At 38.4% G+C, this 22,140-nt stretch overlaps 1 protein-coding gene across 3 annotated transcripts in view; it reads right to left on the minus strand.

Annotated features, from left to right (window-relative positions):
• Nucleotides 1-1,863: 1,863 nt before the first annotated feature.
• TMEM121 (transmembrane protein 121) overlaps nt 1,864-22,140 on the minus strand; it is a 36,877-nt gene continuing 16,600 nt past the window's right edge. The window contains exons 2-5 of one of the 3 annotated variants that reach the window (XM_058175856.1): nt 11,386-11,692; nt 9,563-9,644; nt 8,321-8,391; nt 1,864-3,806 (exon numbers count right to left, since the gene is read on the minus strand). In XM_058175856.1, the coding sequence (XP_058031839.1) occupies nt 2,143-3,081 (939 nt within the window). In that variant the 5' untranslated portion in view covers nt 3,082-3,806; nt 8,321-8,391; nt 9,563-9,644; nt 11,386-11,692 and the 3' untranslated portion in view covers nt 1,864-2,142. The remainder of the gene's footprint in view (nt 3,807-8,320; nt 8,392-9,562; nt 9,645-11,385; nt 11,693-22,140) is intronic. The other 2 variants (XM_058175858.1, XM_058175859.1) reach the window with 2 other exon arrangements.

Here is a 22,140-nt window from a genome sequence, read left to right on the forward strand (position 1 = left end):
GGAGTTGGTCTGAGAAAATAAAATCCTTATTTATGGAAATCATTGTCCTTTCTGGTGCTACTCTTTGGCACATGAAATGCTATTTTGAATCAGTTATTTTCCTTGTACCTTCTCAAATTATTCAACCATGTTTCTTTAAAAACTATACTCTTCTGATGAATTTATGTTGAAAGGGTTCTCTTTCACAAAGTGGTCTATGGATCTTGTCTGCCCTAATCAATTAATGTCCTTTTTGCATACACTAGAAAGAAAACAAAGACTTTTTGTTCAAAAATTAACTCATTGCTCTTACCTTTGATGTTCATAGAGGGCATGCTAACTTCTGGATAAGTAAGAGCAACAATAACCACAAAAGGAAAATATATACGTCAAAAAAGAAAGTTTAGTTGGTGGGTGTCCAGAACCCTTTATTACATAGAAGAATGATTTTCAAACAAAATAAAATGCACAGGCCTAGGTGTGACTAAACTTTTTGGAGCTGCATCACACAGACCTCTGACAATTGACAAAATAATGAAATGCACTAAGCATCTTCATATATTTTCCTTCAGGGATAGCAACACCCTGAACATGTTTTGGGAGCCTAAAATTAGTAAACTAGTAAGAGCAGTAAGGTCAATGTAGGTAGTGACTTGGTTAATGCCCAATACCCTACCCCAATTCCATGCAGAGCAAGACTGCATTATCCTTATACATTTGTACGTTTCAGGATATGTAATATCTTCAAAACCTATGTTCCTACTGCCTCTTCCCTTTACATTCCACTCCACTGCTTTTTTGGCTGAGAGAATGGCTACTTTATACAAGAATGTTTAGACTCTCTTCTGCCATGTCCACTGTAATGAACAAATTGAATATTTTCAACTTATAGGCCAAATGTTCATACCCTTACCTAATGACAAGACTGAGCTTTAAAAGCATATAGTAAATCCCACAATAAGATTGCCTATATATTTTTATGGGGTTAGTATGGCAAAATACCAAATCTAATTCCTTGCTCCAGGTTGCTAAGTGAGGAATGGATATGCATGGCCAAATAAGGTATCCGATGCAGACTTAGCATACACTGGAAAAATCTGTTGGTATGTGATCAAGACACCAGTGAGAGAACGGGAGATCACTAAGAAAAAAATAGTCTTGCATTGCTTTCAGGCTTGTGCAACATTTTTGCTGGGAAACTGTTGCTCTGTTTCGTGTCCCAAAAGTTCTTGCCTAAAGGGATTGTCCCATGCCTTATTTTAGAGGCAGTCTGTATAATTCATATAAAAGCAGCAGAGTTATAAATTAAGCTGCTGCGGGAATAAAAGTGAATGTTCATCATTCTGAGAATATCAAGTTTCCATCTATAGTACTACCTGTATATTTCCCCAAGCCAGTGTAGCCTAAAAAGCTCTGAAACTTCGTGCCACCAGAACTGAAGTGTTCATACATGTGAATGAAACAGAAATACTTGTTCTCTGAAAAATAGAAATCTCGCACTGAATCATTTTATAAATGATTTATAATAAATGCTCTTAAAATATGAGATGTGATGTTGAATAAGATTCTTTGAAGGGCTGACTGAAGACTTTGGCAATGTTAGAATTTTCCTGGCCAAATGAGTGAGGTTGCTGCTTGCTGAGTGGAACCGAACAGAGCAAAGGATCTATTTAGCAAAGATTTAAAAAACTGCCCCAAATCCAGTTTTCTGCAGCAACTTTACAGGACCATTTTTTGTTTTTGTTTTGTCTGAAAATAAGAAACTGTAAACACAACCATTTCCAATAAAACTCAATATACTGGTGCGCTGACTGAAGTGCCAGTCCTGACTCTCCCATCCTGCCCCATCCCGCCCTGTCCCTTTCTTTAAAAAAGGCTGTGATAACAAATTTTCATTCCTTACAATTTGAAGCACAGGTAACAAACAGATAGAAAAGATCAGATGCTGGAATGGATGAGGTTCTGTTTTGAAGGTCCATTGGTTTTGCTTTCTTTCCAGAGGGCCCCTTGGAAATACCTGAGTTGCAGGGGATGTTCCTCCATTTGTTAAAATCTTGTGCTGGAAGCAGCTCTCTATGCTGGGATGAGAGCAGTATTACTTCTTTGCCCCTTCTCTCCACCCAAGCAAACAAGAACCAATGTTGATATCTAAGAAGAGGCTCATCATGTGTCCAAAATCTCCCTGGTGGGGGATGGCTCATGAGGAAGGCCTTGTGTATTGTGGAGGGTCTGGTTGTGGGGCACCGAGTTCTGCTGGAGCTCAAGTGCAATGGCATTTTGTGGGAACTCCTTCACTTGTTTCTTGTATTCTAGGAATGTGCAGACCTTGGTAGCAATGGCAATTATATTCTTGCCAATGAAGATTGTAGAGACTCTGCTGTCTTGAAACAGGACCATATTAATGGCTCGGATGAATATGGTAACCATGTTTATGGTCACCAGACTCAGGACAGGGTAGAGCATCATTTTCTGGGGAGCAATATGCTCTCCCTGCATGCTAATCTCACTCAAGGAAACACAGGGCAGGATCAGGAGCAATATGTAGCAATAGAAGAACATGAGTCCTTCTGCCCAGATTGGCAGACCAGTCTTCTGTGGTTCCCACAGGTTGGCTTGAATATCTAAGATATCCAATAAGTCCAAGGCCACCCAGAAGAGACGCCCTCGCAAATCCTCTTTCTTCCGGAAGGTACGTATATATTCCATGCTGTCCAAGGCTACTAGCACTAGGTACAATCCTGGCACACAAATAGAGAGAAGCAAGGTCAGTGCCTTTCTAGCCACCGTCTCCAGATTTCTCTTATCAGCCTTATAGTTCTGGAATATAAAATATAGTTTGATTTCCAGCACAAAGATATAGAGGAACCAAAGAATCATAGCATAGCCCCGTTTGGCTGTCTTCACCTCAGCCCCCACCCAGACGGCCACATAGCGCAGCACAATCAAAAAGCAGATGTCTCCTACCAGAACAATGATGCAGACACCAATTTTACGAGGCCCTTGGTTCTGCTCTACCAGATAAGCATCCATGAATGCCATGCTGGTCATAATAACAATGGTAGTAAGACACACATGGCGCTTATCTGGAGGTGGAAGCACCATGATGAGATGATGGAACTACCCACACTTTTCTTCCCACTTTGCGGTATTGCTCCAAGGGCCAGCCTCACATTTATCACGGGTAAAATCTATTGAAATTGTTGGCAGTAAAACTTAATTATAAAAGAAATTCCAGTAAGGCAATGACAGATGAACCTGATATTTCATCGGATACTCTCAAGTTCTGATCACTCAAAAGTATAGCAATAATCTGAATTGTTTGCTGCATATAGATCAAGATTTCCACCAGCAGAAAGATCCTTTGCTGCTTCCCACAGCATTCACCTTCTGACCATGCCTGTTGTTAGCATTTCTGATAGTATCTTTGAGAAGACCTTCATTTCAGTTATAATTGTTTAATTTTTCACTATTAATGTCCTTCTTGAAAAATGAGGAAGCCCTCACTGGCTCGTAGATAATCTTCCTTATGAGATTCTTGGCAGTAGCTCATCACGTTTTTCAGCAATTAAAGAAATGATCAGGCATCAACCATAGTAGCATGCTAAAATAGCAGGTCAAAACTTATTGCTCTCCAAAAGCTGAATGATTCAGAGTTTTTCAAAGCTGCAAACAGGGGTGATCATTTCCCAGGGTATCTTTTTCCCTGTAAGTCCCCCTGCTCCTCCATCCATGACTCTATCCGGAGCAGAATCCATGGAGAGTAATACTTGTACTTCCAAGAGAGGCTTCTGATCCAGCATCTCTTTCTTCGTACTATCCATTCTGAGCTGGAAAATAAAAACCCAGAAGAAAAATAAGTAAGAGAAGTTTCAGTCACGCGATTCAAGAAGCTGCCTTTTTCAGCATAGGTATTGAGAGTTAGAGGAAAGGAACAACCCCTCTGTTTTACAACCTTGTATTACAAAACACCTTAAATACTTGGGGAGGGGGAACAAATAACCTCATTTGGGAAACTGCTGGCTTTGTAAATGATACAGAAGCAGCTTTGTCATCAAGGAAATTTAGGCAGTTACATTTGCAGTATAATAGTATACTGCTATTCTGCAATTGCCTTTGACGAGCCTCCTTTTAACTGCTTTTCTAAAATTGTGATTCTTGCCTTTTGGAAGGAGATACCCAATCTTATATTAAGGATGATACTTTCTGTTTAAGACAGAGGAAAGGAAATAGTATTTATATTCTAATATTCTTTTTTTACTTCTGTCCATTTAAATCTTCTAACCCCCCAATATCATGTAGCATTAAGAAAAAGGGAAAAAAATCAAGAATTTGCCTCAAAGGAGATATTAGAAAAAATCTCATTCCAAAATACATCCAAATCACATTCTGTTAATGTGACTTCACTTTACCACTTCAGCTAGCTAAATTGATTTTGGGATACTATATTATATGATCCCATCTTCCCAACATACTAAGCCCCCTGTGAATGCGTTCAGCTTAACTTGAAGCAAGCACCTCTTTTTTTGCTTTCCCTTATACTTGGGAGGAAGGAAAATGCTCTGTATCTCTTGACCAGCATTTTAAAGTTGCATTTGTTAGATGCCTCTTCCTCTGTTCTACACCTTGATCTAACATCTGAAAATTCTGAAGCTTCGAACTATTTTTTCATTTATTCACAGCACTTTCTCAACTCATCTCAGGAAACATGTATTTCAGAAGGCAAATTATATTGTATTGGATTCATTGTTCTGGCTCAGATATGCATTTATAGAACCAAAAAGAACTGGGCCATGACCAGAAAGAATAAGAAAGAAATGCCATGCACTAATGGTTGTTGTCAAGAAAGAATAGTCACAGAAATCTTTCAAATATCCCTTGGAAACCACTTCTGCAATTCCAACTATGGATTCCAAAATGACTGCACAGTAATGATAGGTGTGAGTCTGTATCTGCATATGTTTCAGCATATGACCCCCAATTACATTCTTTGCATTCAACCCAATATGTTATATGAATAAGGAAACATGTTATTCACTATAGCATAATAAATCATTTCATGTATTAAATGTTGTGAATACATATGACTAAGATAATACCATGGCCAATTAAAATATCGAGAAAAATATGTGTGATGAAATGCCTACAAAGGGGAGTTGATGTGATGGAATAGAATAATGCAGGAGGTTCCCAAGAAGGAGGGAACACATTCCAAGGATGTGGGTGACACAGGATACATGAATCATGAGAAGAGGAACAAAGTTAGGATAGCCACTCCCTAGAACAGGGGTATCAAACTCAAGGCTCGTGGGCCAGATCCGGCCTGTGATGTGGTTAGTTCTGGCCCATGGGGCTGCCTTGAAGACAGCAAAGGACTGGCCCCTGGTGCCTCAGCCCCAGCCCAGGCTGGCCAGGCACTGATATATAAGTTGATGGCTCTCATCGGGCCAGAATGCAGTCAGCCTTAGATTCGTGGGGCCACCCTGCCACCTTGGCCCTGCCCCCTAGGTGCTCACTGCCTCCTGTGCGCATGCCCAGGGAGTGGGGCCAAGGTGGCCCTGTGGTTCTAAGGCTCACCGTGTTCCAGGCCAGATGGCTGCCATCCAGTTGTAGATCAGTGCCGTACCCACCACCACTACTTTCATGGCCTGCTCACCTTGCAGCCAGTGCAGCTTCCCTTTCACTGGGACTGCCCCTGCCCTGCCCTGTATGGGAAAATCACAGCTGCATAAGCACGGCCACCAGCAGTGCTGCCAATCTCTCCCCCCTCACCTTGGGGGGAGCAGTAAAAGCAGCATTCCTTGGCTGGGAAGTGGGCAGACAGAAAGGGAAAGTAAATGTCAATCCCTGAAAACCAAACACAGTTCCTGGTGCTTGTGGGAAAGGAAGAAAAAGAGGCTCTGAAAGCTAAATCCCTGAGGCTGACATAGCTCCAGCTGACAGTTGATCTCTCCCGCCCTGGCTTCGCCACTTGATTGCTCGCCTCCTTTAGTTCCAAACCTCCAGTGGGGTTTCAGCAGTGATTGATGCCGGCCTCTGCAGAAGCAGCCATGTGGAGGAGGAGAAGGCTGGCAGGTGAGAATCTGTTTCTCCATGGATTTTTAAAGTCACAAGGTTTTTCTTCCTCTTTTTCCTTACTTCACAGCATGGCTCTCCAGCTCTGGGAGCATCGTTTCTGGGCTTTTTCCTTTGCAAGAAAAGGCGGTGGATGGAGGAGGAGGCAGTGACTCGGCCTTCCTTCTCCAATTCAGATTCATCTCCTCTGTGTGTTTGTGTGTGTGAGTATGTGGCTTTTTCCTCCCCCTCATCTTCTCCCCCCATTTCTTTTTTTCTAGGAAACAAAGGAGGTGTGGGAAGGAGGGGTGGGGTTGTCCCAAAAATTAAAACCCCAAAATTAAAAGAACGGCTTTTCAAATCCTTAAAAAGTTACAGTGCCAATCCTGGGCCAGCAATTTCTCTCTTTTTGGGGGGGAAAAACAAGCAGCAGGTTTCTGAATGGGCATCCCTGGCTCTTAATAAAGACCACATTTAAAAGTTGGGGGATCATCTTCTCCCCAGGAAAGGGAAGGGAGGGGGAAGAGGAAAGAAAGGAAGGAATTGGGAATGAGGAGAACGGAAGGAAGGAGGAGAGGGAGGAAGGAAGGAGATGGGAATTAGGAGGTAGGGAGGAAAGCTGGCCATGTCTACCCTGGCCATGCCCACTCAGCCCCCCAAGGTCAACCACAACCCTGATGTGACCCTCAATGAAACTGAGTTTGACACCCCAACCCTAGAATCTCCCAGGGTATATCGACTGGGATAAAGGTAGTAAAGGTTTACTCTGGTAAAGTTCTGTCTAAATATTAAAGCAAATAAAGAACTGAACTTTGACTGGATTGTGTTACATTGTTCTTAAGCTAGGCTTCACAGCTGTCAAGGTTCTGCCACATAGACAACAGCAGTGTAACAATTCAAAGTAATTTAATAATTGCTGCAGGACTCGATCCTTGGAGAACTGGCATCTCAAATATTTGAAATATACAATCTCCAAAATATGAAGGAAAAAATTTAATCCAAAACAAATATGTTTCATATAGTGACAGATGGCATGATAAGTTTTAGATAGAGAAATATAGCAAAAACCTTTTAGAAGGCTATTTTCATCCAGCTTTAGTTAGCAGATCATGATACAAGCAAAATAAATAATGGAAATACTGGCAAAAATGTACATACATCAATAGAGAAGCAAACTGTGCAGCATATGGGAGATCAAACATGTTTTTGACATGCCTAGCTGTCAATTTTGTCACCTAAAAGATGGAGGTGAGAATAGAGGATCACCTATTCTGGACTTAATCCTAACTAATACGAATAATAATAATAATAATAATAATAATAATAACAATAATAATAATAATAATAATAATAATAGAGATGAAATGGCTGAGGAGATGGAAGTAGCAGGAACTTTGGAGGAGAGTGACCACATCATAATAGAATTCATCATAATGCAGGCACAGGTGACTGAACAAAGTTTAGAGCTGATTTCAAGAAACTGAGAAACATTAGAAAGATTCCATAGATGGAAATCCTAGAGGAAAAACAGTTCCAGATGATGGGAAATTCTGAAAAATGAAATAATAAAGGCCTAAACAAAAACAGTAACACAGAGAAAGGAACATAAAAGATATCGTACAAGACCAGCATGGTTGCACAAAGAGCTCTCTGACAAACTGAGGGAAAACAATGACAGGAATCAGGAAGGCTAAGATGCAGAATGAACTAAGACTTGGAAAAAATGCCAAAAACTAGTTTCTTTCAGTATGTAAAGAACAAGAAGAAAATCAAGGAACTGATTGTCCAGGGGAGAAAATGGCAAGAAGGTGACAGACAGCACAGAAAAAATATAGAAAACAGAATGACACATTTGGAAGAGACTTGGAGATCTTCTAGTCCAGGCCTGTCAAACTGGCTTTTTGAAAGCCTCCAGTGATGAAGCTCCTTCTGAAGATAAGCTGTTTCATTGGTTGATTATTCTCACTGTCAGAAAATTTCTTCTTATTTCTAGGTTGAATCTCTCCTTGATCAGTTTTAATCAGGGTGAAATCTACTTACCTTCCCTACTGGTTCCAAAGTACGTGCGCTACTGTGCCGCGTGATCATCGGAACCTCTTTTTTACTTTTTAAAGCATTTTTTACTACATATTTGCCCAAACCAGTAGTAAAAAAATGCTTTAATAAAGTAAAAAAAAGGTTCCGCTGATCGCGCGGCACAGCTGTGATCGTTGGAAACTTTTTTTTACCTTTTTAAAACATTTTTTTACTACTGGTTTGCCCAAACCGGATCAAACCGGTAGCATTTCACCTGAGCTGAAGTACCATAGTGAAATGGCAGTGTGTGGACTTGACCTCCATTTCTTGGTAGGCATCTGCATTCTGTGGAGGAAGGACAGGTGAGGAGTCATTCCAAAGTAAAGCTTTATTTCTTGTTTGGGTTAAGGAATAGAAGTAATGGATAGGGAGAAAAACAAGAAACCTATTTAAGTTGGATTGTATCCTTTTGAGAATACCTATCTCTTGTGTGGTGATTTTGCTTTCATTACAGCTCTAAGCCACTTTTAAGCAGAGGAAACTTACTAAAAATAGAAATGGTGAATTCTCCAGCCAAGTAATTTGTCTGGAAATGGGCCACTTGTCTAGACAAAGAAAAGTACAAGTAAGGTGGTAAGGAACACTGCACAGACATTTCCTTTCTTCCTAGCAAATATGCAATGCCAAGCTCAATTTTGTGAATTATCTCAGATGTTCATGGAGCAATTTTTTTCTTGTAAGTCAATATTCAGTGGACTCTCTAAACTAAATGGAGTATGTGGGACATCCAACTTCCTGCCCCTATTTTGAACTGTTCATGCATTTCTTACCATCCAGTTCCCTTCCTAGAGAAAACTTACTAATGATAATTTTATAAATATTTTTAAAAAATGTCTCTAGCAATTTACAAATGGTGCTATTTTACTTCATAAAATAGAACGTATGCTGCTGGATTATGTGGGATAATGTTCTGGGATTTTATTTTTTTCCATGAAATTCATGATATGATAGCATAAAATTTTATTCATTTATGAAAATTATCTATTTTCTTATATAGAAAATTATTTAAATTAAGAGATATATGCATGCATGTGTGTGTGAATGAGTGTTGGTCCATTTGTTGTGATAGGAACTGACCAGCTTGTTGTCCAAGCCTGACATCGTGAGCTAAAAGAGAAGGACTAGGCCAAGAACAACCAGTCAACTTTCATGCCTCAGGTGGGACTAGAACTCAGTTCCTGGTTCCTAACCTAATGCCCTAACCACTATACCAACCTGGCTCTCCAGCCTCTCTTTCTCTTCCATCCGACTCATACAATAGTATTGGATATTATGCAGACCTTTTTTGTTTTACTGACCATTCTCAAAATATGTTCCACATTTGAGAATACCGTTCACTCATATGGAGGATGTTAGGCAAGATGGTACCCCAAATATCTGATCTCTATTTGCTATTATTATTTTAGGGAACATAGTTAAGTGAACATCATTATCAAGGCAGGATAAGAACACTTACGCAGCAGCTGCATTTGGGCTGGAGAAATCAGTTAAGGACCATGAACTCTTTTTTTCCATCTAATGCTTAAAGGTTGATAGTCCTTTGAAGAAGGGAAAAAAGAAAAAATGACTGCACCCCAATGAAGCTATCGAAGTGCTGTCCCGGTGTTTGGAAGCCGTACGGGTCTGGATGGGGAGAAACAGGCTCAAGCTCAATCCCTCCAAGACGGAGTGGCTGTGGATGCCGGCATCCCGGTACAGTCAGCTGAGTCCGCGGCTGACTGTTGGGAGCGAGTCATTGGCCCCGATGGAGAAGGTGCGCAACCTGGGCGTTCTCCTGGATGAACGGCTGTCTTTTGAAGACCACCTGACGGCCGTCTCCAGGAGAGCTTTCCACCAGGTTCGCCTGGTGCGCCAGTTGCGCCCCTTTCTAGACCGGGATGCCTTGTGCACAGTCACTCACGCCCTCGTGACGTCTCATCTGGATTACTGCAATGCTCTCTACATGGGGCTCCCCTTGAGGGGCATCCGGAGGCTTCAGTTAGTCCAGAATGCGGCTGCGTGGGTGATAGAGGGAGCCCCTGGTGGCTCCCACGTGACACCTATCCTGCGCAGACTGCACTGGCTACCTGTGGCCTTCCGGGTGCGCTTCAAGGTTTTGGTGAACGTCTTTAAAGTGCTCCATGGCATAGGGCCGGGCTATTTACGGGACCGCCTACTGCTACCGAATATCTCTCACCGACCCGTGCGCTCTCACAGAGAGGGACTCCTTAGGGTGCCGTCGGCGCGACAGTGTCGTCTGGCGACGCCCAGGGGAAGGGCCTTCTCTGTGGGGGCTCCCGCCCTCTGGAACGAACTCCCCCCAGGAATCCGTCAACTTCCGGACCTCCGAACCTTTCGTCGCGAGCTTAAAACTCACTTATTCATCTGCGCAGGACTGGATTAGTTTTTAAATTTATGGGTTTTTAAAGGGGCTTTTCATTATTTATCCTAAATTTTTTAATCTCGGCCAATTGAATAAGTTTTTTAATTGTATTTTAATTGTATTTATATTGTATTGTATATTTTTATCTGGCTGTGAACCGCCCTGAGTCCTTCGGGAGAAGGGCGGTATAAAAATTTAAATAATAAATAAATAAATAAATAAATGGAGGAGTAGAGCCTTATATGTGACATCTCAGCATGCATTTTGCACTGACGAGTTATCCTATGGTTGATGTTATTTCAGTTTCAGGCAAAGAAAACCACCAAACGCTTCCCTTGCCATGTTGCAGGGAGGAGCTGGGTGGGTGGAAGCAATGCAGCAGACCCGTTTGGTAGGTGTGGTGAGAGCATACTGTGGGGTAGCAGAACTTATGTTAAATGGCTTCCTCCTGATTCTGGGATGGGAGGGAATCGCAGCAAAGTAACTGTGTGAATGAACCTCAGACTTGTCCAGAGCTCCATTATGGAGCTCAGGACCCTATGTGAGCTTCACAAAAAGAAATATTTATCTTTATACCAGGTTTATTTTTTGTTACTTAGTTCAGATACTTAGACTGAAATTCATATACCGTGTTTCCCCCCAAAATAAGACCCTGACTTATATTTTTTTGAACCCTGAAATAAGCCCTTGGTTTATTGCCATGTGCTCAAAAGCCCAATTTGGGCTTATTATCAGGGGATGTCTTAGTTTGGGGAAACAGGGTATGAATATTTGTTTTTTAGATCAGCTATGAACAAGCTGACCCAAGTACCATCAGGTCAGAATTTAAGGAAACAGGAAATTCTCCCAAGAGGAACTAACTCGAGGCCTTCACAATAACACTGTTCCAACAGCCCTTTTGGAGCAAAACTACTTACTGAATAGCAACAGCCCCTGACTCCACCAAAGCAGAGTTGACCTTGATCTGCTTTAGTTTTCTCTCCAATTAATCCTGCCAGATTTAGCAGGCTTTTGGCATATTCAAGCATTCTCTGCATCTCTGCCTTCCTCCTATTTGCAGGCTGGATGGTAGAGGCTCCTGCTGAGTTCCATGCTGCCCATGCCTTAGGTGGCAAGTTAGAGATGGCTGCTGGTTCTCTCTTCTTGCTGGGGCTTGGCAGCACAAGCTGAGGTTTTGGCAGAGGACCTGGCTGTGAGGTCGTAAGAACCGTTGCTCTGGGAGACCTAATTCAGAAATTACAATAGTATTTAAGGCAGAAAGAACCCCAGCGTGTAGTACACCTGAAATGTTTTTATAGCAAGAGAGGGAGTCCTCGATTTACAACAGTTAATTTAGTGACCATTCAAAGTTACAACAGCACTGAAAAAGTGACATGACTGTTTTTCACACTTATGAATATTGCAAAATCCCAGGGTCACCTAATGAAAATTCAAACGCTTGGTCCATTAATGTTTATGGATAGAATCTTACTTTCCTCTTACATTCCTCTATACATACCTTATATCTATAGATTATAGATTATATATTGAGGTATATAATGCAATGTTAAATGAGACAAATATTTCATGGGCAGAAACAAATATCACTTCAATTCTGAAAGAAAATACTGACTTAACTTTAATTAAAAACTATAGGCCTATCTCACTGTGGAATACAGATTGTAATTTTTCAATGTCAATATTAGCTGAAAGATTAAAAAGGTTTCTAAATGAATTTATGCATGTGGATAAATATACATGTGGAAAATGGCTTTTTGCTAAAATGACAAATTAGGAACAATATGAGAATAATACTTGATACACTAGAATATTATGAAATACACAACGAGACCCAAGTGGTATGGATGTTTCTAGATGCTCAAAAAGCCTTTAATAATTTCAAATGGAAGTTTATGCTGCAACAACCAAGATACATGGATTTTGGTGATAAATTTTTAAACATATTTACATGTTTGCAGTGTCACAGGGTCATACAATCATCTTTAGTGATCTTTTGACAAGCAAAATCAATGGGGAAGCCAGATTCACTTATGTTACTAACTTAACAACTGCAGCGATTCACTTAACAACTCTGGCAAGAAAGGTTGTGAAATGGGGCAAAATTCACTTAACAAATGTCTCATTTAGCAACAGAAAATTTGGGCTCAATTGTGATTTGAGTCAAAGACTACTTGTATCTAAGTTTCCAGAGAGGACAAAAATGTATAACACCAAGAAAGGCCTCTAGTGAGAACTGTATGTTACAACTACTGTACTCAGTAAGATAGGTGGCTGACAGGCAAAGTTCAAGCATAAAATATAAACATGTTACATGGGCCCACTTTGCATATCAGTTCTATACATAATATAGTCATCAAATAAAATACTACATTTTAAATTCAAATAATATTTAATACATTTCTGCATTTCTGACATTAAAAGTGGGGAGTTTTCAATAATGGCTCAAATTTCTGTCTTATCATTTTGCTACTTTTAACATTTAGCCGGAAGAAGAATCCTACTGTATTTGCTGACAATTTTATAACTATTTCTACGGTCACAATAAAGATATTAACCTCATCAATTGTTATAACAGACCCATGTTTATAAATCTTGTTTTGAAAAATTGAAAGTCTGCAGGATGCCCTTTAGTTTTTTTACGTTTAAGTTTGTTTGTTTATTTAGCCTGCTGACATTATGATTGATATTTTGCCAAATGTGATAGTACTATTGTGTTAGCCCAAGAAAGTGTTGAAAGAGAAGGTCACACAGGTAAACAAAATTCACCTCTCAGAGCACATTTCACTGTTTACTGGATATACATTCAAACACACATATGCACAAATCCTCCTTCAAGTATTAGCTTAACAGGTAGAGAAACTCAAAAGTGGGCAATGTTTTTCTTGCCAACTTCTATGAATTCTGACAATCTGTTGTACTTAGGGTTGCTTAAATTTAACTATAGCTCTTTGCACAATCTACAACCCCCTACCCAAAATAGAATCCAAAATTGTGTGAGCAGTTGTGTTTATAGTTAAGATACACCTTTCTTCTTTAATCTTTAAGTTAGCATGGAGGTAAATGAATGACAGTATGGGGCTAAAATGAACGCCTATTTTCTATTTAGCTGGCATTTTCCCATACTTTCAGACGACTGTCTTGGCTTCTTTGCTCTCAAGAAATAATCTGCTAAGTGTGTTGTTTCATTTCAACATAGCTTCGCAGTATCTTGCTAAAATAGATACATTTCCGAACACATTACTACTGAGTTTCCAATTTCCTCATACCATATTGGACTGGCCTGAATTTCTCCAGTTCTGTTGGCAGGGTAAACTATCTTGCTGGAACCATTCAGATCTTTTTCCCCATCAAGAATGTGATCAGAACTGGAATAAGAACTGACCAAGTTATACTCTAGAGGAGAAAAATAATTCAATTCTAAATCAATCTAAAAAGTATTTTATCAATCACTTCTTTCATATCTCATCCTGGTCTATCTATGTCAGACCTGGGTATTTTATAGCCTGCCCACATCCAGCCAGTCAGCTGTCCTTGTCCAGCCTGTAGCATCAGCAGCATCAGGGGAGGGGAGATCGACAGGGTGGGGTAGGAACAGGCAAGGTAGCCCTCCACAACAGTCCCAGTTTCTCATTTGGCCCCTTGGGAAAATTGCCCACCCCTGATCTACGTGGTCAGTAAGAAATGAAATCCAACTTCATGACACAATCAAAATCACTGTCATCTCTCTATTTTGCTATTATCCCTTAAACATTCATTAAAATCTGTCAATTTAGAATGATTAAAAGTCTTCTTCAGATATTTTTCATGTTCCGTCAATCCTATAAAATGAAATCTTTCCCATTCTGAACATGATTTTATTCATCATTTGCAAGTACTAATTAGATAAAATATGACAAAGAACAAGACAGAAAAAGAATTTCTCAATATTTAACTAATAATTGTGAATCTTAGGCTGTTGAATGGAAGAAAATTACTGAAATGTCCAGAAGGTTGAAAAAGGGGGGAAAAAACCCATTTGAGCAGTTTTGTGCTCAGAAAGTAATTACCACATACGCATACTGTATAATAATCAATTTTATATTCAGAAGAAAATGGAGTGATATATTTGCAATCAGCATTGATTTGTTAACAACAAATCATATAAAACTATCCATGGTAATTTTATTTCATGAAGAATTGGAGGAATTATGGAATGCACAACAATTTATAAATTTTATCTATAGAAGTCCTGCTAGTAACTTGAAAGAAATACCAGCAGATACCAGATAATGGTTATTCAGACACCTTGCTTTCATGTTTAGGAAGTTCATGAGAGGTTTCATAAACATTGTTGAATAGCTGATGTTGAGTTAAAGAAAAAGATTTATACTGAGCAGCAGTACAAATTTTCAAATGTATGTCGGCGGGAGGTATATCCTGCTTGCTGGTTCACACTGAACCAGTAGTTTAACGATTTATTTCACCAGAACTAAGTCAAAGCACTTAGGAAATACAAGCAGCATCAAGAGAGCTATCACTCTCTTTTTTATACTAGAACATTTTCTATTTGAAGGCTTATGGTCTCTGAATGTGCCATTAGTAAGGATAACTAATATGTTATGTTATCCAGACTCTGCAAATGCCTCAGTACATGCTTTGGTTATATTATTGCCTCAACATTCAAATGAGTAGAAAATTAAATGGAAGATTTGAACTCTCTTCAGAGCACAGACAGTAGGTTTTAGACCCAACTTGCTATATGCTTTAATTTGCTGTAAAGTTGTACAAAAGAAAGAGCCTTACTAGTTATTTAAAGAAACCCAGAAGTTGTTTCTCTGCTCTTTGTAAAAATTAAGAAAGGGAGTAAACCGCCCCCCTAGCTCTTCAGTGGGGAATATGGCATTCCCCCAACTAACTAAATCCCTTTTTCATGACCCGATAATCCCTGAATTCAGAGTAGAGTTGGGGTGACTGGATGGAGCTAAGCATTTGTTGGGCAGATGTCCTTCCTTACGCCACATGGAATTATTAAATCTATCTATCTATGTTTCTTTCTTTCTTTTTCTTTCTTTCTTTCCCTTCCTTCATTCCTTTCCCTAAGATTGCACTGTCAACCTTCCAAGTGGGAAGTGAGCATCTTCACCACTAGGCCATCATGCTGCTCATTCCCCCAGCTAACTATTCATCTTTAAATGTAAAACTGCTGTTTAGCTTGCCTCAGATCAGATCAGGAATGTAAAGGTCGAGTAAGAGTTCCACTCTTTGATTTTCTCAGAGGAAAAATGATTTATGAATATGGATAGTCTCTCCTGACCAAGTCTGGTCTATTGAACAAATAACCATATTCACAATGGTCAACAATTTAGAAGTGGTTTGCAAATTGCTACTTACCGGTACCTAGCATTATTCAGCTTCCTAGGCTAATCTAGAGTCCTCTTTAATAAAGACTAATTTAATATGAAATAATTTGTGTGCCTGTATATATATATATTTAACACAAAATAATATATACATAAAGTCTTATTTATTAACAAGCTCTCCACATTTTGCTTCAAAACAATGTTCTCTTCTGTTCCAGATACAAAAGTTATGTACAGAATAGCAGGTGAATCATGTATTATTATTATTATCAATAGCATAGAACCTACTTTTAATTAAGGGAGTGCAGAGTAAGCCTATACTCAGAGGCTTGTATACATTTTTCATCCTCCCACCATCCCTCTACTGTTCAGCCATCCTGTCTGAACACTGTACATTCCTTTCTAGTCACATTTATGGTATAATGTAATAGAGATAGTCCTTGACTTATGACTGTAATGGAGCCTGTCCATTGTGGTCATAAGTAGTGATAGATGTAAAGTGGGTCACCCATGTGCCCAATCCAATTTTATGACCTTTTTGTGGCAGTTGTTAAGAGAATGTTTCAATTGTAAAGCAACTGCCAAAGTTAAGTGAATGCCACAGTTATTAAGCAAATAAATTGTTTTGCACAATTGTTTTACTGAAAACTGGAAGTAAATGCCAGATTTTGGCAAAATTTTCATAAATTGTGGTCATATGATGGTGCTTAGTCATAATTTTGATTTGCTTTGAAATTACATTCATGTATAATTAACATTGGTTTCATAAGCTATCTCTCCATTCTTGGAATGGACTTGTCCAACATATTGAGCCACAAATAAACAACCCATATTATAATGTGCCACTATAAACAAACCATAATTTGAGAAATTGGGTGAGACAAATAGCTGTCCCATACTAGTAACAACTATTCAATGCTATAACCAAGACCTTTTTTTGGTGTACCTGTTTAAAGTGCGAGTACAGGTTCTTACATTTTCCAAGGCTGAACCATCACTGGAATCATAAGTTGAGGATTACCTGTAGAAGTCATGGTTTCCCAGTTTCTAGCCTGGTGCCTTAACTATTGCACCAAACTGGTTCTCAGACCAAGTTTCTACATTAGCTATTTCTATTGTTTAGATGTTGTAAAAGATCTGGACTGCAAAAATATCAAGAGAACAATTGACTATGGAGGGAACTAGTTTTCAATCATTTTCATACGCACAATCAAGAATGAGATTTAATATAAATAAAAAGGTAACTGAAATAAAACAATGTAAGGTGGAATGTACACATTAACAAAGAATAAACATGTGAGTGCTAAAAAGAACATTTTTTGTTGAAATCTGAAATGGTAAAACAGATGCATGTTAAAATGGGCTAAGAATTTTGGTTATAATATATAGAGGGATCAAGGGGAGAAAGTGTGGTTAAAAGGAATGAAATTCACTGTGTGTTGCAACTTAAGAGAATTATTATAAGATTATGTACCATCACCATGTAAATTATCTAAGAAGTATAAAGGTATTTTGAATCGATGCTGGAAATACGAAAATCACAAAGTGACATTTTATCATGCATGATGGACTTGGGGAAAAATTGAAAAAAAATTAGATACAAATATACATAATTAATTAATTTTAAAAATATAAATTTAAAAACCAGAGCTAATTTGGACATAAAAAAAAGTGGTGGGAATTTTCACATGGAAGTCTTCAATAAGTCTTCAATCAACATACTTGATGTTGACATAATTGCTGTCCAATTATTGAAAGAAAAAAAGCAAAATAAATATATACTATATGTGTGGAACATGGTGAAAGTTAGAATTATGAGCATTTATAATAGAGACATGATTACACATATTGTGACATGACTACACAAATGGTGCACTTGCATTAGAAGTCAATGGCATGATAATCATTTGTGCAATGATTTCATGATGTGCATAGTGTTATTTTGAAGTAATCTGTGGCTTATAACAAATACTTACAGTGGATATAAAAAGTCTCCACACCTGTTAAAATATAAGGCTCTTGAGATATGAAAAAATCAGACCAAGACCACTTCAGATTTTTTTCTACTTTTAACCTATTTAACATATTAACACATAACCTGTTTATTGAAAAATAAACTGAAATCTTTTAAAGGAAAAATAACAGTAAAAAACATATACCATGTTTCCCAAAAAATACGACCTACTTAAAAAGTAAGTCCTAGCTTGATTTTTGCACGTGTGCCCAATATAAGCCCTACCCCCAAAATAAGCCCTAATTAAGACCCCACCCACTCCTAGCTAAAAATTAAGCTAGGATGGGGGTGGGGGTGTGAAGCTGCCCTACTACTTACCTTCAGATAGTTGCAGCCAGGCCTTGCACACCTTGGCCCATTTCTTTTGCGGCAGCTGGCAAGGCTTTCCTGAAGGCCTCTGTAGCCGATAACAGAGCTCCGGATCGATATGGAGCTCTGTTATCAGCTGCAGAGGCTTTCAGGAATTCCTTGTTCACCTTGCTGGACGAAAAAGTTCCTGAAGGCCTCTGATAGCAAAAAAGAGGCTGGGGGGTTGTGTGCAAGTGAGGTGAATCAGTGGACAACATCCCCCCCCCCAGATAAGACCTGGTACCTTTTTTGGTGGCAAAAAATATATGACAAAGTCTTATTTTTGGGGAAACACTGGTAATTACTTGGTTGTACATTCTTAAATTAATACTTTGTTGATGCACCTTTTAATTTTATGACAGCATTTAGCCTTTTGGGGCAGAAGGCTTTCAGCACATTCCCTTGGGAATCTTTGCCTACACCTCCTTGCACAAGTGTTTCACATCTGTCAGAATGTGAGGGCATCTCTTGTGCACAGCTCTCTTAGGGTCACTTCGCACGGTTTCATTTAGATGCAGGCTGGGCCATTCAAAACATTGATGATCTTCTTTTGAAGCCATTCTTTTGGAGGCATGCTTTTGGGTCATTGTCATAGGTGAAAACCCTCATCGCTGAGTTCCTAATTAAGGAGCTCCATACTGAACTTCGTAAAAGCCAGGAAAACGCCGGCTTTAATCTCCTTCCCTGGATGAAAGGGAAAGATAAGAGCTGTGGGGGTGTGGTAGACCTCCCCAGGGGCTTTGTTTTTTATTAAGCAGAGCCCTGAGGGTCGAGTCCCATAAATAATCCTGCCAAGCTCCAACCTTCAGTGCGCGCCTGCAAAAGCAGGAAAAGAAGAAAGTGTCCATCTCTGCTAATTGTCTTATCTTTATGGATTCTTATAAGCAGACGGAATGAGCACGAGTGAACAACTACTGGATTGCAAGTATTTTTGATTTCCTGACTTCTACCCTTTTAAAAAGAGAAACTTTTTTTTCTTTGTTTCAACTGACTCTTTAAGATGGCGCCTGAAAGGGAGTGAAAGTGAAGAATGGAATTCTAAACAGCCTGTGTAACTAAGAAGCTAAGAAATGTTATGTGTGGATTCTAATGTAGTGAAGTGAGCTCTCCTATACTTAAAGGGGAAAAGAGAAGTTTCTAGACTTATATTTTGTGAATTTTAAAAACTGAAATGGCTACTAAACCACCTAAGACTGGGGGTAGAAGGGGTTCTGAACCAGCCTTAGAAGATTTGATTAAAGAACAAGGGAAAGTCTTTGAAGAAAAGTTTAAGAGATGATGGACAATAATGAGAAAATAAGAGAAGAAATAAAAGAGAATAATAAAAAAATAAGAGAAGATATTTTGATGGCTTTCCAAGGTTTGGCAAAAAGACTGGAGGTGGTGGAGGAGGAGGTGCAAGAAATTGCTCAGTCAAATCAGCAAATAGAAAATAGAATAGGGGGAATGCAAATTAAATTGGACAAAAATGAAGATCAAATGATGGTGATGCAGTATAGAATGATGGAAGGAGCTCTGAGAATTAGGGGCTTGAATGAGGAGAAAGGGGAAGATTTAAAAAATTTTATCAGAAGCTCTGGCTGAATTTATTGAACTTGATCCACAAGAGGTTGCTTATCAAATTGACAAAATTTATAGAGTTAATTCCTGGATTGCTAGGCAGAAGAAACTTCCTAGAGACATTGTGGTTTATTTTTTGAAAAGAACAGTGAGAAATCAAATTTTGCAAGTTGCATTTCAGAAAAACTTGAAAATAGGAGAACAGGAGCTGAAGATTTTGAAAGTGATTCCTCCCAAGATGTTAAGGGATAGAAAGGACTTTACATTTTTTACACAAGAACTTAAGAAATACCAGATTCAATTTAGATGCGAGGTTCCAGTTGGTTTGACAGTGTATTATCAAGGAAGGAGATATCGTGCTTAAGGCCAAAGATTTTCTTTCCACCGTGCTGAAACTTGAAGTAGAAATAATAGAAAAAAGAATTCAAGAGACTCAAATGGGTGTGGAAGCTGAGGTCATTCCAGTGATGTTACCATCTGAGGAACAACCACAAGAACAAAGACTGACGAGGGGAGCCCTTAAGCGTAAAGAAAAGGAGCAACAAATTCAAAGTAAAGTTCAGGATTCTGCTACAGAAGCGGTGGGAGGAGCACGGCTGAAGATACGGGAGGACGATCTTCAGCTGATCGCTCAAAAGCTTCAGCAGGCCAGTAATGGCAAATAAAATCTTGACCTGGAATGTCAATGGTTTGAATTCAGTTCAGAAGAGAAGAAAAATATTTCATTATTTGAAACAATTTAGAAATGATGTAATTTGCTTACAAGAAACGCATATTAAACTATCAAATCAAAAGTATTTAATAAACTCAAAGTTAGGTAAACATTTTGTTGCCTCTGCTTTGGACAAAAAACATGGCATAGTTTATTTGAGAAAAGATATACCAGCTAAGTTAATAGAAGCAGATATTCACGGAAGATATATTGCTATTGAACTTACAATAGAAACAAAAAAGACCCTTTTGTTTGGTATATATGCACCCAATCAGCAACAAGAAAAATTTTATAGAATGTTGTATGATAAATTGATTCTATGGGATTATAAATCGTGTATTATATTGGGAGATTGGAATGGAGTAATAGATACACGAAAGGACAAGAGAACTTTTTCTAAGAAGATACCTGCACATGCAAAGCTGCCTAAATCCTTTTTTGACATGATAGAAGATTTTGAGTTGAGAGATGTATGGAGACTGCGGAATTTGGAGGAAAGAGACTATACTTTTTTCTCTGATAGGCATCAATCCTTCTCACGTATTGATTTTATTTTAATTTCTAATGATTTGCTTTTTAAGGTGAAGAAAACTAAGATATTTCCAAGATGTTTGTCTGATCATAGTCCTGTTTGGATGGAATTGCAATATGGAAAAGAAGGTAGAAGAACTTGGAGATTAAATGAAAATTTGTTTAGATATCAGGATAATGTAAATCAATGTAAAAAGCAGATGAAAGAATTTTTTGATTATAATTTGAATAAGAAAACATCGATAGAAATGGTTTGGGATGCTAGTAAAGCTTTTATGAGAGGTGTATTAATATATATTAATAATAGACAGAGAAATAAGCAACAAAGACAGCGTAGGTATCTAGAAGAGGAAATTTATAAGAAACAATTATTAATACATAACCCGCATGATCAAAAACTTAAATAAAGTTATTACAGAATCAATTTAATATGATAATAGCTGATCAGGTGGCAACAAATATACAATATGCCAAACATAATACTTTTTGTAATGCAAATAGACCTGGTAGGTGGTTAGCATATACCTTAAGGAAAAGACAAAAACAACGTACTATAGAAAAAATAGAATATAAAGGTAAAGAGAGATACCAACAGGATAAAATTAAAAAAAGCTTTTTTAGAATATTATACAAATCTATATCTTAAAGATAATATATTGAACAGGGATATTGATAATTATTTGAAAGAATATAAGGTTAAAAATTTAACTTTAGAACAAACGGATGAACTGAATCGGCCTATAACTTCTGAAGAAATTATTTTGGTAATTAAACAATTAAAAATGGGGAAAACTCCTGGTACGGATGGGCTTACAGTTAGTTATTATAGGAATTTACAGGATGAGATGTTAGGTCCACTTAAGGAATTATTTAATCAGATACAATTAGGAGGGGGAATTCCCCCCTCATGGAGAACCTCTTTTATTTCATTGATACCAAAAGAGGAACAGGATTGTTCCAAACCTGGGAACTATAGGCCAATCTCGCTTTTAAATAATGATTATAAGATTTTTGTTAAAATAATAGCTAATAGATTAAGGTTGATTTTGCAGCGAAGAATTCATAATGATCAATCTGGATTTATAAAAGGGAGACAGATGAGGAATAATGTTAGGCAGATTGTTAATTTACTGGAGTATTTAGAAAAGAAAATTTTTATTCCAGCAGC

This window comes from Ahaetulla prasina, chromosome 3, assembly GCF_028640845.1.
Source record: "Ahaetulla prasina isolate Xishuangbanna chromosome 3, ASM2864084v1, whole genome shotgun sequence".
Lineage (NCBI taxonomy): Eukaryota > Metazoa > Chordata > Lepidosauria > Squamata > Colubridae > Ahaetulla > Ahaetulla prasina.